The sequence below is a fragment of the Palaemon carinicauda genome, chromosome 4 (genome assembly GCF_036898095.1).
Source record: "Palaemon carinicauda isolate YSFRI2023 chromosome 4, ASM3689809v2, whole genome shotgun sequence".
Classification (NCBI taxonomy): Eukaryota; Metazoa; Arthropoda; class Malacostraca; order Decapoda; family Palaemonidae; genus Palaemon; species Palaemon carinicauda.
In genome coordinates this window covers 176,619,387-176,635,368 of record NC_090728.1, presented here as the reverse complement: position 1 = coordinate 176,635,368, position 15,982 = coordinate 176,619,387, and the positions used below count along the sequence as shown (strand labels likewise).

The window sequence follows — 15,982 nt, the reverse complement described above, 5'->3', positions numbered from 1 at the left end:
CGTATCTATTATGGATAATTTGAAATTAGACATGGAAAATCGCTGCCCCAATCATTTTTTAACCGGTGAATTTAAGTCGACCTCAAAAGTCACTTAATTCCCACACAGTATATCTAATGTGAAGTATTAAGACTCTAAAAAGAATAATCTTAAGTCGTTTCCAATATTATCTGCTCGACCATTGTCTTCCAACAGCACTTCAGTGAAGATGTCTCTAAAGGAAGATAAGCCTAATCGTTCCCCTCTCGACATCGTTTTAGACAGTTTGTTCTTGGAAGAGACGCGTGGTTTTAACTTGGCTCAAAAGCATTGCATCACATACAATGTTCAGATAACCAGTTGCCAGATAACTTTCTTGCATGGTCGTTTCATGCCTCGCCTTTGCTCGAAATAAAATACTTGCTTCGCGGGCTCTTGCAACACTACAGCCCGTAGAGTGAAATAAAATAAATGCTAAAGTAGTCATATTTCTAGACGTTAAGACGTATATTTAAAAGATTTCGTATAGTTTTCAACAGTTGTCAATTTTCTCTTCCATAAAGAAATCTTAAAATAATCCGATTTATTTCAAGAACTCTTAAATACAATGCAGCTAAGTAAAGAATATTTCATGAAGATTTAGGTGAACTAGGCCGACCACAGAACACAATAAATGACCCCACATCAAGATATTCTGTCGCAAGTCCGGTCAGAAAGATTTTACCTCTCTGAAATGTCCTTTAAAGTTTCAAGCCTGTATTGAAAATACGTTGTGTACGGTAATGATCAAGTGGAATACTTTAAGAACTTAATTCTAAACTCAGCACTGAAGACTGCACGGCCATTCACCATCTGAATGCACGGCATGATCGAAACCACGTCATGGCGTAATGACATACGGATAGCCGAAACCCTACAAGCGTCAGTTATGTTGAGAGCATAAAGGATTATAAATAGTTTGTGTTCGTGACCAAGACCATGCAAAATGCCATATTGTATGGAGCACAAAATATCTTTATAATACGATTTTACAACAATACTGCCAATACAGTTTTAAATTAATAGCGAAACTGCATACAGCGCGCATTTTTGGATCTTATAAGACATTATTTTCCTACTACCCTAATAACCTATATGATCAGGTAGTTCCTAACGAACGTCGCCTTTTCCTATGACTTGATATGAGACTACATTTTCAAGTGCAGAAAGTTCAATCTACTTGTAGTACCAATGAGTCGATGGAAAATACGTTAGCTATCACAAGCATCTGATGGTAAACTAGTACAAAATATGGAATCTACAAGTCACATTTACCAAAGGCAAGTGCCACGCTAGACTATTCATCTTAATCTTTTAAGAGTTCCCACTCAAATTGGATTGCGGCATAAAAAGTCACAATATTAAGTCGAGAATGATATACTTGGCCCGGCCAGTCAGCACAAATGAGCAACAACAGCGGGGTATTTGGTCAGCAAGATTAAAAAAAGGAAGTTGAAAAGGAGGAAAAGCGGAAAGCTAAAAAAGGGAGTGAAGCTATGGATCGAAGGACGCCGCAAAGATGCTTTAATTGTACCTACAGCTTGGACGCCTGAAGGCTAAAAAGTAGTCGCAGCTAGGGCCTGTAGGCATACTGCAAAGACATCTTAACAATGCTTTCAGTACCGAGAGCTACATCTATGGCACTATCCACTTACAGATACTTTGGAGATGTGACTGGTTGTCACGAAATATCTACACAATTATGTATATTTACAGGTCATAGTACATTCAAGGGCTCTTTGAAAATAAACTTTCCAGCTTCTATAAAATCAATTGAAAGTCGACCCGGACAATTGCAATGATACGCCCAACATCAGAGGAGCAGCTCACTTAAAATTATTTTCCACGACTAAGCTCCATAAAGTAATGAGAGTTTGCAATTGACAGAACTCAAAGTTCAGTCACTCATAATTAACAACTGCTATGAACATAAATGAGTACATTGAAAAAAAAAAAAAATCTGTGGTGAAAATTTATAGAGGCTGAATGAACAGTGGATCAGATTCATATGCTGGTTCAAACTTTAAAGCTCGGTAAAGTCTACATCAATTTGACAGAATCCTTAGGTATGAAACCCTCTAAGTCAAATCTCATTCAAGAACTTTGGTGCGAGCTACACGCATGAATAAACGCTTCCAACATAGCCCAAAGACGGTAAAGTACTTTAATTTCATATTGGAGTTTTCCCTCACAGATTAGACAAGGGCATGTGCTAGTGAATTTCTGTAAATATCCTATAAGCCACATAGATGAAAAACTTTGGGATGTAGCTTGTTACAGCTTACCAAAAGGTTCCTTAAGAAAGGCGATAAGAACACGTCAAGTACAGTTTCCCTGCAGAAATGGCCAATGGATGTTTACAAAACTTTTTTCGTGACCTTGAAAAATATCAGATTATAATCGCATGGTATGTTCCACATAACTTAATGAATGATCCGTTGGGTCATTAGAAGCAGCACAACTTATCGTGCCATTTTTTTTTTTATAAAAACATCCATTTTTATTTGTTTTATTCGTAAAAAATAAACAAGAAATTGTATCTGATGTCTTACAACGCCTCCGTCAATTGTGTTTTGGGACTACACAGTCGAATGTTATTTTTAATTAGTTAATGTACAAATCTTAATTAACTTGAAAGCCTTGCATGAAATTCTACCATACACAAGCATGCTAAGCAAAGTTAAAAGGTTTCAATTTTACTGCCTTAAAAAAAATCTTGGTTGTCGGTCCCTAAAAGCGTCAGGGTAATCACTAAGAGGAAAGATATAAACATTATTTTTTAAAGTAAATACCTCAATTAATCCTATTTCATAAAGTTAATATTAAATCAACTGACTCCAATACAAGCGATTCAGTCGAGTTTATCATAATCCTCATTTATTGCACCTTCCCCACTTATGAAAATTCAACTGCAGTAGTAACTTTACTAATTTTTTTTTAATGAGGCGCATTTGCACCGACTGGCAACGGTGCCCGTTTAGCTCGGAAAAGTTTCCTGCTATCTGATTGGTTAGAATTACCTTATCCAACCAATCAGCGGCGATCAGAAGACTTTTCCGAGCTAAATCTGCCACACTAAAAAGAATTGACTATAGTGCCTGAATAATGCCAAGATGGACAAGCGATGACATGGGTTTAGCAAGAACATTTACCTTCAGACGCCTGCATCAACCATGCATTAATAACATTCATATGATTATTACTAGCTAAGCTACAATTCTAGTTGGAAAAGCAGGATGTTCTAAGACCAACGAATCAAACAAGGAAAATAGCCCAGTAAGGAAAGGAAATAAAACAATAGTGTGGCTGAATGTACCCTCAAGCCAGAGAACTCTAACCTAACACAGAGGAAGACCATGGTATAGAGGCTATGGTAATACCAGACTAAAGGACAATGGTTTGGTTTTGGAGAGCTCTTCTCGTAGAAGAGCTGCTTACCATGACTAAAGATTCTCTTCTACCTTTACAAAGTGAAAAGAACCCACTGAATAATTTCAGTGCAGTAGTTAACCCCTTGAGTGAAGAACTTTTCTGTTATCTCAAGTGTTGTCAGGTGAATGAGAAAAGAGGATGTGAAGACAGGCTACACTATTCGGTGTATGTGTAGGCATAAGAAAAATGACCCGCAGCCGGAGGAGGATCCAACGTAGCACTATCTGGCCTTACCTTACTGACATATGCATAACAAGCAGAAAGAGCAATTTACATGAGGCAATATGTCAATCTAAACACGCGATTTAAATTTCGTATGTATATAAATTGTTCGCCAGTACACATTAAAAATTACCAGGTCTATATATTTTTCGAGATTAACTGCAGTCTTCAAGATAATATAAGCACAGTAAATTAAGAACCTATAGACCTTGGTAAGAACCATCCAAAAATGGATCCAACTACAACGCTACATCAACTGAAGAGTTTTAACACGTGTTCAAAATATTTGACACGTGCGTAGTAATTTTTTTTTTTTTTAAAGGTAAAGCAGCCTTTTTAATAATAAACAAAGCACCTTAGTGAAGCACTAGTACAATTTGATGCAAGAATGGCCAGACTTGAGAATGCAGGAATATTTTCACTATTACAGCTGTATTTCGTTGTCTGTGTAAGCTTTGTTGATGAAACCAACCACATCGTTCAAGAAGCCGATATTAATATGCAATTACTATTATATTGAATAACTGTCACACACACTTTCGAGTAACCATGTGATGCTATCTCTGCAATATATTAAATCGCGATTCCATGTAGACTAAAGAAGGATTTCCCAGCCAAAACTGACTGATTTAATAAAGGGTGATATTTGCATGATTGAATTTCCCAAAAGTTTTATTTTACTGCAGATTACTTACCATGGCCGAAGTTAATTTCCATAACAGTCGAACGTTACTATGGCAAATAGTTTAAGAAAAAAATACCATTAACTTGTGAGATAACAAAACAACATCGAAACAAACTCACCTTTTCTTGCCCAGGCCCACTCTATCAAGCTCCACATGGCGATATCTGGCGTATGTGGCCATTGTGACCTTACGAAAACTTAGCACCTGTGAGAAATTTGACTGCACATATGTTTATAACACCTGCACACTTAAAGCGAGTCTATTCTCTATCGAGTCTCTTTCTCAGTTACTAATGGCAAGCAATTGGCACATCTTTTGAAGTGGAAGTAGTTCTGGAAGAAGTTCTAGAATTAGTAAATCTAATTAGTTTTCTATTGCTCTTTATTTTCCCTTGTTAGATTGGTTCCCAAGTTCATTCGTGCGTCACAAGATCTGTGTGTACTGCAACATTCAGAATTTCAAAATTTTCAACACTGTATAAATATTTCTAGCAGTGTTGTTTTCCGCAAACAACGCTAAATCCTTTTAGCCAAGACTTCTTCGCGAGAAGCTTAAGCGTCACCGGTTCGTAAATCCTCCGATTTCAAGGTCAGGTCTTGAACTCCTGGCAAGACACGACACCGGTTTCCCCCAAAGTTCCCTTCTCTCGAGTGTTATTCTTTGGGGAATAAACCTCTGGTATTGGGTATTGTTTGGTGGAAGACTTTATAAATTCAGTATTTTCTTTCGTCGTCTTTGAAACTTCATAAATTTTTGTCTTTAGTATTAGTTTATTCCTGTGTGAAGTAGAAGATTGGATATTGCATGATTGAATTTAAAGTTATTAAAAGAACAGAAAAATAAAAATAAACTGACCGTGGCCTCTTACGTTAATTCGTCATAAAACAAGTATTCTAACAAAGGACAAAGCTTCTTAGAAGCCCTCAAGAGGACAAACCAGCTTTAGTTTGGGGTCATTCGTCAGTCATTGAAACCCTGTGTGTGTCTGACAGGAACCAATACTTCAAAAGCAAATGGTAGTCAAAAGGCTTACCAGTACAGATAACTAAACTATATTCGTAAATCAAAGGTAAAGAATAATTTAAAATGGAAACTCGTGTAAACAAACAAATTTTATAAAGGGTTAACCACAATTCCAGTTAGATTAAAATATCCCTTTTCAAGTGTCTGTAATATACTGGAAAAAAAAGTTTGCAACAAACTGGAATAGGTTTTCCATAAAATAATGCACATCAAGTATATCCAGTTTTATGTAATCACAAGTGCAGACGTGCAAGTCCGGAACACCTTATTTGCTCAATATCACAAAATTAGCTGTCGCGATCTATCGGGAAAACTACACGACGTTACCCGTACGGGCGTGTGACACCTTTTTTTTTTTAGAGAAAAAGGATATCAAGGGCGGGCGGGACGTGGGCGGACGCTGTTCACTCCGCTGCAATGGAAGCTCGTCTGAGCCTTCGACGTCTAGCACGGGGGGCTTTATGCTCCCGGCGACTAACGCTCCACACAGCTCCCCCTTCCCTCTACCCTCCAACACAAAACGGATCCCCTCCCTCCCGGAACACCTCAACTCTTCTTTCCTTCACACCAACACCCCCTTCCCCTCCTCCTCAAACCTTTCATGCATCCCCTTCCCTCATTAGTGAAACTTCATTTCCATTCTCTAACATTGACGGCTACGACTGTTACCATTGCATTTGCATCATCTGCCGTCGCAAGCACAGCCACTAGGCAGGATTCTAAAACTAACTATGTCAAGACCATTAGACATTTCAAGGACTTCATTTAAAAAATTATTCAATAACTCTAAAATAAACCAGAATTTTCTCAAGTTTTTCCATTGACCTGTTTTCAACCACGAACTCCCTTCTGTTTGTTTCTTTCCCAACCGAAGTGAGACCCACTCCTCCCTCCCTCTCTTGCCCACTAGAAAGGATACTCCACTATAGAATTAAGGTGCATTCAGTTCCAAGGGCACCCAGGATAAAACGTACCTTGGGCTTCGTTGGCAAATAGTGCCTGAAGGCCTTGTCCTCAGTTTTAATAAAAGAATTTTCCATTACTTTTTTCTATATTTCCAGTTACCTAATGCTGGTATAACCTTTGGCGATAGGATTTTCCCCGGCCAATCCAATTGAACAGTTCACCTTCGATTGTCCTACAGCTTCACTTGTATTAAATATTTTTTTCTTTATACCACAGACCATTTTTCATCTCAAGACCTTAACATGCGAAATGTGATTAGTGCCTTCACAATTCCCAACTGAGTATCTTAACTATCACGTTTTAATAAAACTTCTGTCCAAACATTTCCCAATACTAGTTCACGTCGATAAATTCCTTTTAAATAAAAATGTATTCAAAGTCGCAGCCATAATTTCCTAGACTTGTGACCAAGCTCTCATCCTGGATCACAAATAGATGTCACAACAAAGTTGCAAGGTAACACGTCGTGCGAGTCATTCAGGTCCTGGGGGTATTAAAATCATTTACTGAGAACACGCGCAGAGAGAGAGAGAGAGAGAGAGAGAGAGAGAGAGAGAGAGAGAGAGAGAGAGAGAGAGAGAGAGAGAGAGAGAGAGAGAGAGAGAGAGAGAGAGAGAATTAAATCACCACGCCCGCACACCTGCGGCAAGGTACCATTGATTGGACAGTCCCTTCATATTTAATGCAGTATCTCAAAAACTTTAAAGAGACAGAAAACCTCAACAATGTTTCATGAGAGAGAGAGAGAGAGAGAGAGAGAGAGAGAGAGAGAGGAGAGAGAGAGAGAGAGAGAGAGAGAGAGAGAGAGGAGAGAGAGAGAGTGAGTTTCTTGAAAGGTCAGGTCCCTCCATATCCTCATCAAACTTTAAGCAATATTTGCGAATGCATCCATGGAAACACAGGTGTCTCATCTTCTACCTGTGGGGAAACTACTCTTCGGGAGAAAATGTCAGGGGATTACAAAGGTCGTTTGGATGTAATTATTTAAAAACACTATCAGCGTACAGCACACATTCTAGAAGAAGCACTCTGTTTATTGTACTACGACTAGAGCATGCTCTGAAAAATGACTGACAGGAGCAGCAGCTCAAATTTCCCCGTTAACGATTGACCGTCTTGGTAAGAACCCGCGATAAGTTAAGACATTAGCTAAGATTTTTCATTTACCATTAAATCTAATTATCCACTTTGTTTTATTATGCACCCACCAACTTTTCGATCACACATCCAATTAATAGACAATCAGTGTGGGTGCTCTCCCCTCACAATAACCTTTCAAAGTTATACAGGTTGCAACCACATATCCATTCATTCTGCAAATCGATGTCTGCGCTCTTTCCAACCTTGTGTTTTTTTTTTTCCCAAAGTTGACCACACCCATCTCTCCTATACAGAGGAAAAAAGGTCACCTCGACTGCAACACAAGCTTTTATAATAATGTGTTCGCAAATTACATATCCTTGTAAAATCATTTCTAAAAATTTCTATGCAGAAGTTTTTTATTGCAGCTCTCAAATTATGAAATAGCTGCATGATTTCCAAATCGAAAATCACACAAATGCTATGAAAAATTTACAGAAAACGCTGCCAACAACCAATTTGTTTATATTGTACCATTTTCAAGATCATCTCCATGTATACCAGTTTACAATCAATCTCTGAAAATATTAAGTGTGTTTTCCAGCGTATGCGTATACGCCCATGAAGTTATCACAATATTGACATGTTCTATCTTCTGCCTTGCCTCATCTTCAGTTTATTTTTAGCGGTACTACTCCATCGACCCTCATTTGGCCCATCTGGGGTGTCAGTATCAATTACAATTTAGCGTTTTCTTTATTACACTGATTTTGATTTTTAATGACTTTAATATGGAAAGCAAACTTAAAATAAGACACCTGAACAATTTTCTAAAATATTCCCCCACAAAATAAATCTACTCCACAATTCTTCCAACACTAAAGTAAACACACTTGAAGTCTACATTTTTTTATGAATATTCCCTGAATATGCAGGACGGAAAGAGGAAGGGGGAGGTGTAAGAAATGGAGGAGGGGGGGGGGGGGAAGTCAGTGGTCATGGAACGCTTTAAAGAGGGATAGGATCTTATTCTCTCTCGTGCCTGTCCCCACCCCATCATCTTATAACCACCTCTCCCTTTAACACTAGCTGTATGACTACGCTATATGCAGGAAGAAACTACATTATCTATTTCTATTCTATGACACTAGAAAACGTAAGCCCTCAAAAGAATAACAAAACCATTCGGTTCTTGATAAGCTTACTGCTACAGAAAGTCAGCTTAAAGTGATGAAGACAAAGAGCAAAATACCAAACATCCTCTTTATCCAGTTTAAAAAACAAAAGGATTCATTAAATTATGTAAAATTGTGTGCGTATGGCTTCTTCAAACATACAACATCCATATTATGGCTGAGCGGTGTTACACAGAGTTCTTTATTACAAAGGTGGACTGAGGAAATAGCAGATAATGTTTCGTGACATTTAGAGAGAGAGAGAGAGAGAGAGAGAGAGAGAGAGAGAGAGAGAGAGAGAGAGAGAGAGAGAGAGAGATACTGTAAAATTTATATCTCTAAGTTTTACACGTTGTCCAACGATAATAGTATAAAATCTTAAAATTACGAACCAACATACAATATCATATCCTTTACGCTTTCTATACAGTTCGCGGTAACTTTTGTCCTGTCACTTCAAATATTACACTTGTCACCATGGCAGGTTTCTTTGAAGGGGAAGACACCTGCTAGGTAATGAAGATTTTAGTAGACCGCACAGCTGTTGTAGACTTCCTGTTTTTAGAACTTGGTTTGTAGTTTGGCCATTCAGTTTCCGAAATCTATAGTCATCTTTTCTCAAATCAAAACCTTGAAGTCATAAGATAAAAAGCTAATTACAATAGATGATAAAACTAAACATATTGCACTATATAAGAATACAGAATGTGAAGTTTAAAAGTTGGGCATTAAAGATCTTTCGATGATTTAGACAAGGAAAACTTCAGGCAATATTACACAAAGCCAAAGCAATTTTAACGAAGGAAGCGCATTTTCCGCTTCAACACAGCCATTGTTCTGCTAAGATGACCAAGCATGCCCGGAAGTGGTAAAATCCTTCTACGGATTTATACCCCGAAGAGGGTTGAGTTAGGCCCTGCAGGGGGGGGGGGGTGGAGGGGAGGGAGACAGGTCAAAATATCTAGTCTCTTCGGCACAAAAACTCAATGTGATCGTTTCACTTGAATGACACCACCTGCCTCCGAGAGAGAGAGAGAGAGAGAGAGGAGAGAGAGAGAGAGAGAGAGAGAGAGAGAGAGAGAGAGAGAGAGAGAGAACCCAAAAAATCTGCAATCCCAAACTAATGAAAACTTATGACAAAATTCTTCCTCGTGTTTTCTTGAATATTGTTAGGGGAAACTGTTCCTTCAAAAACAAAAATCCTGGAACTAAAATCCCTCTGAAATATACTTCAAAACAAAAGGTAAAACAGAGTAAACAATGGGCTTTACGAGATCACACTGGATGTTCAAACATCACGCAAGACTAATTCTTTTCAACCATGGCAGCTTTTCCTTTCCATAATTTATATTTTGTGATTACATTACTTGAAATACAACAAAAACGACAGGGAATATTTACAAAATAAATTAGAACAAAAATATTTACTGTTTTTTTTTTTTTTTTAAGTTTCTCTAAAATGCTCAATAGAAGTTTATTGGAGTTACGTTCTTCGAGAAAGATTAGCTGAAGATGTGCAAACTGAAGTAGCTTCGTTGAGTACTGTACCATTCTACACTAAATGGCGTAATATCGATTTCGATTGACTCTGGATGAAAGTATTTTAACAAAAGCCTCCACCACAAGTAATAGAATATCAATTATTTTGAGGACACAATTGCACAACTCACTTATTTTCGATCCATTCGCGAAAACTTCACAACGTATAAAAATACTGTACTACTACGATCTCTTGTTCGGTATAAAAATAAAGTTTAAGACGCGCCTCTTTACATGGCATTTCATGAAGGCTATTTTTCATTTCGAAGATGCAACGTAGCTGCCACCACGTTTCCTATTTTGGTAGACGAGAGAGAGAGAGAGAGAGAGAGAGAGAGAGAGAGAGAGAGAGAGAGAGAGAGAGAGAGAGAGAGAGAGAGAGCGAGAGAGAGAGAGAGAAAAATCCCCCAACCCTTCCCAAAGTCATGTCTTCCAATATCTAAGAAAACACCTTGTCACTCGAGTGATGCTTGTGTGTGAGAAATCAAGAGTAGGTCAAACCCAGGTGCTTCCCTCCCCCCTCTAAATCATACAAGGCTTCCCTCCCTTCCCTTCACGTCCTCATTTTATATGTAATTCTCCTCCAATATACAAAGGAAAATGGCCTAGACATGATACTCAGTCTTACTTACCCGATCTAAAATTGCCATAATATTTTAAACGGCAAGGTATTTAAGAGAAGTAAATCTAACCTATTTGCCTAAGTAGTCGTGTTCATGCTTGTTTTGACAATATTTGGTCATTTACAAACCTTGGATACGATGACTAACCTTTATACATTCGGACTTTAAATTCAAGTAGCATTTTTATAATAATTTTCGTGAAGCCTTTCCGTCTTCCTAACTTTAAAAGGTATTCCTCGATTATACACAATAAATGAAGATGCATGGCTTCACTAGCAACAGCAAACAAGATGGATCAATTGTCTAAATACTGTATGTTATAAGAAAATTACAATAATACGGACTAGGCACAATTCTTTCGTTTTATGTCCCTTGACTAAAGGATGGGACACCTTTGATATATGATAAAGTTGGTGGTCGAAGGTTTACTGTACAGTATATAGATTGTTCCCCGTGACTTCGAAAACTTGACTGATATACTCTTTACCACACCCTAAGTCAAAAAGATTAAAAATAAAAACTTGTAATAAAGGAAGAAAAGTTGGGGAGGAATTAGGGAACTATCTAGAGAAGTCCACAGCATCGAAAGCCTGCGTATTAACTATTCTGAAAAGTATTATGATTCCAATAGCTAATCTATAACCATAGTTGCGAGAACAGGATACTATAAGGCCAGGGGCTCCATTGATGGGGGGAAATAAAGAAACAAACAAACAAGAGAAGCAATGAACAGTATAAAATATCTTAAGAACAAAAAGAAAAAAAAATAAATAAATAATCTTGCATATATAAACTATGAGAGATTTATGTCAAAGTTACTGTAGGTAAATTTGATTCCACCCGCAGGATTTGACATTAAGCCCCGTTTGATACAGTAAAATAAATACGTATACACACATTAATGAGATAAGTTGCTTTGCAACACTGGTCTTCACTAATGGTTGAGGAGTTTCATCTTGGCATAGCTGAAGATAATAGCAGGGGAAAATCAGCAGAGTTTAAGAACAGACCCCAAACTTTTAATGTGGATTTGGTGGCCTCTACAAAGAATTTTTTGTTGCCTTAAAACTGAGGCAACGTTTACCGACCTTAACTCTTTAACAGATGGTTTGTTTATTATTTAACTTGCATATTTATTCAACCTTAATAGCTCTTCACACCTTGGAATCCTTATTAAACTGAGGCGTAGTTGAATCATCAGTCATGACTAGTCCAATGCAGGACAAAGGTCTCCGACATGTCCTACCAGGCTCGTCTGTATTGTCTTTCAATGCCTGTCTATACCGGCAAATTTTCTTCGCTTGTCAATATATCGTCTTCTCTTCCTTCCCCTGCTTCTTTTTCAATATCTAGGGATTCATTCTGTTATTCCTAATGTACATTTATTTCTGTCCTGACCATGTTCATTACTTTTTCTTCAATATTACAATATCCTGATAAGGCCATTTAAATTGTGATTCGCTATAAATAGCGTTACTCACTGTGCTCTGTAATTCAGCTCTACCTTGAAATTATACGTTCATATGACTGGAAATTTAAAAACGCATGACTAAGGAAATTCTCCCTTAATAACGAAGCAGCTTGGATGGATTTATAAAAAAAAAAAAAAATTTAAAAAAAAAAAAAAAAAAAAAAAAAAAAATCTTATAAAAAATAGATTCCTTCAAGAATTAATTCTGACAATAGCCAATTGTCACCAAGGTCTTTTCAGATCCCGTTGCATGCAGACACCCAGATGGACACGTCTAGTTTGTTCTTTTGAAGTCCTAAGATTTCTCAGAAAAAAAAGATAATTTTCATGCCAGTTACAATCATTTCAGCGCGCGAAGATGGTTTTTTTTTTTACTTGTCATATAAAATCAAAATTTTTACCTTGGAAATATTGCATTACTAAAGTTTCCTTCACACACCCTGAGTAGTAAGACTTGACATACAGTAGTACAATATATTCCTTAACGGCTCATATTATTGTGAACATAAAGATCATTAAAAACTTCAGCATCCAAAATACTTTATTATGATGATGTATGTACTAAGGGATGCAAAATGTTTCAATAAAAACATAATTAACGTTCCTTCCATCAATGCAAACTTAAAATGCTTCACCTCTTAACCAACTGTTCCTAAGTTATTGGACACGATTCGTGTACCCTATTGGGGCATGGAAAAAACACTAATGAAAAATAACTGCATCAGTAAATAAAAAAGTGTGTTAATACAATATCATATCCTATCCTTGAAAGAAAAATGAACAATAATTGTTCTTTGGGAAAAAATTCAAGCCGCACAAAGCAATGACAAGTTAACTGATATTCAACAGACAACCTCATGGTTAAACAGCAGCTTTCTCAAATTTCTAAACGAGATTTTAATTTATCTAAGTCAGTATTCCTACTGATGACCGAAGCACAGCAAATAGGCCTCGGTTCGACCAGACGTGCACAACCGGAATTGGGCAGTTGCTAACCGCAACCTCCAAATAGACTAGGAAATAGACAATCTTATCATCAAGCACGTCACTTTTGCTATTCAACTCTACAAAACTTGAGCTGACAATATTATACTTTCGACCAGCAATATCTACTTTTTATACAATGCCAATCTCTTCCCTATTGCAGCAGCATCCACAGGCTCAAGACCACGGCCACCACATACTGGCCTCCGGACGAGAATTTCCCTTAAAACCGAAACCACATTTGACTTTTCTAATGCCGACGTTTATTGGGGAGGATGATCAATTGTTTTTTCCAGATTATTTCCGAATGATTTATTGGCTGCGTTGATGGCCAATCTTTCCACCTTTTAATGGTACGAAAGTTTGTAAAAGCAGACATATGCTTTGAAATAAGAGTGCGTTAGCTTACCCACTATTCTGAATTGATTACATCGCTGTTAATTACAAAATATGATTAAAATAAAAAGTATTTGATATACAAATTTTCGTAGTCATCGGGAAATTTACTTTTCAATTCGTCACGAGTACTGCTAGCCAATCTAACGTGCTACCATTCTTAATTCTCGTGCTTTATGTTTCAAGCTAACCCTTTAATTAAAAACGGAATAAACCATATTAAGAATGAAAATTGTATTTATATAAAAAACCGGCTCGGGGGCCAACTAGTAAAACCACTCCAGTTTCCATACGACGATTTATATTTCAATGCAACATGGATTACACTATGTTCACTCTTCCCAACCACCGTTACAACCAAGTAGTCTCACTGTACAGAAATATACAAAGTGGTTTGGGTTAACGGCAATGTCTGAAAGGCACATGCCTATTTGGCTCCACCACCCAGCGGTATTGAACAAAACTCTGCCTAATATTGTGAGAGAATATATGAATGGTTTCTCACTCCCATCCTATCTTTACAAACTTTTTTTATAGCTACGACCCCTACCGGACGCCTAACAAGAGTGGAACATGTGCCGCTCAGATAGCAGTGTGTTAGAACTTCGCGATACCCTTTTTTTTCAGAAATTACTAGACCTTAAAAGACTTAAAAGTCCTTTCCTGAAACCAGAGATCGCGATCACTACAGAAATATTTCCTTTCCCAACACCCACCCTCCACCCTGTCCCAAAAGCTCTGATTTCACAACGCGGTCACTTAACAAATCCAAACGTGATTCACGAACGTCCCAACAGCAGTAGCAAACTGGCGTTTCGACATCACCTGAAAATGAGTCAGAAGATTCTCTGACAAACATTGCTCATGCGCGTATGACAAATCTAAATTTCGGAAATTTATTTCCGCTTTGTTCAGTGAAACTAATATGAACAGGTTCTCAGAGAAGCAGTTATCTGCATGCCAAAACCATGAGTAATTTGAAAATAGAAAATCTTGCGCGAAACTGGACACCTAATATACTAACATGGACAAACGTCGAGATCCATTTGATTTATAATTTAAGAAAACTATAACATTTAACGTATAAAAGAACCTTATTAACACAGTTTTGGCTAATATAACCTACCACCATAAAACGGTTCCTATTCTTGCTCATTACGGATATTTCCTTACCATTTCGAAATGGAGAAAAAATGCATATCGCTTTGGCTCAAAGTAATCGCAACAATATTTTGCAGACACCCTAAATTATCGGTTTATATTAGTTGAGCTAATAGGTTGGTTAGGGCACCAATCACCCGTTGAGATACTACCGCTGGAGTTATTGGGTTCTTTGACTGGCCAGACAGTACTAAATTGGATCAATCTCCCTGGTTACGGCTCACTTTAACTTTGCCTACACATACACCGAATAGTTTGGCATATTCTTTCCTCATTCTCCTGTTCTTAAACACTTGACAACACTGAGATTACCAAACAATACTTCTTCACTCAAGAGGTTAACTACTGCACACTAATTGTTCAGTGGCTACTTTCTTATTGGTGAGGGTAGAAGACTTTATCTATGGTAACCAGCTCTTCTAGGAGGACAGTCCAAAATCAAACCATTGTTCTCTAGTGCTGGGTAGTGCCTCACCTTCTGTACCATGGTCTCTTGCCACAATTCTCTCTCTCTCTCTCTCTCTCTCTCTCTCTCTCTCTCTCTCTCTCTCTCTTTTAAAGTTTTTATAGTTTACATGTGAAAGATGTACATTGTTATCGCTCTTAAAATGTTTGATGTTGTTCGTTACTTCTCGTAGTTCATTTCCTTTCTTCACTGGATTATTTTTCCATATTGGAGCTCCTGGGTTTATAGCATCCTGGTTTTCTAACTCGGCTTATAGCTTAGCAAATAATAACAATAATAATAATACCAGGGATCTACCAGGAAAACAGTAACAGTCAAACTGAACATTTATATAAAGTCAAATTGACAAGATAAACAGGTTTTATATAAGTATATACAGCCAAGTTGTCAAACCAAACATATTTTATATAACGCCAAGTTGACAAATTGAACAGGTCATAAATAACGTCAAGATCTAACCAAAAGAACCTTTACACATGTATGTTTAAAAAGGTGAGAAAAGACCCGACACAAATTACCTACTGAGTTTATTGGGTTATGTTCAAGGTCTTCCTTTCCTTCCCAGTACAGGAAGTCCTGGTTTCCGGTGACTCAAGTCTAGCCCGGGTTGGCTTTGGGATGGTACAGGGTGGGAGAGTAAGTCCTGTAAAACGATGCTACAGTTTACAGGAAGTCAATGAAGGGGGAGCTCCCTTATAAGAGTTAAGAAAGAAGAGTGAATAAAGATATGGGAAAAAAAC

General features: G+C 37.5%; 1 protein-coding gene across 2 annotated transcripts in view; it reads right to left on the bottom strand.

Moving 5' to 3' along the window:
• LOC137640225 (microtubule-associated protein Jupiter-like) overlaps positions 1-15,982 on the bottom strand; it is a 77,753-nt gene that overhangs the window by 26,817 nt on the left and 34,954 nt on the right. The window contains exon 1 of one of the 2 annotated variants that reach the window (XM_068372789.1): positions 4,477-4,970. The exons of the other annotated variant lie outside the window; for it this stretch is intronic. Coding sequence (XP_068228890.1) covers positions 4,477-4,538 — 62 coding nt within the window. The 5' untranslated portion in view covers positions 4,539-4,970. Of the gene's footprint in view, positions 1-4,476; positions 4,971-15,982 lie in introns of those variants that run through there. 2 annotated transcript variants of the gene reach the window in all.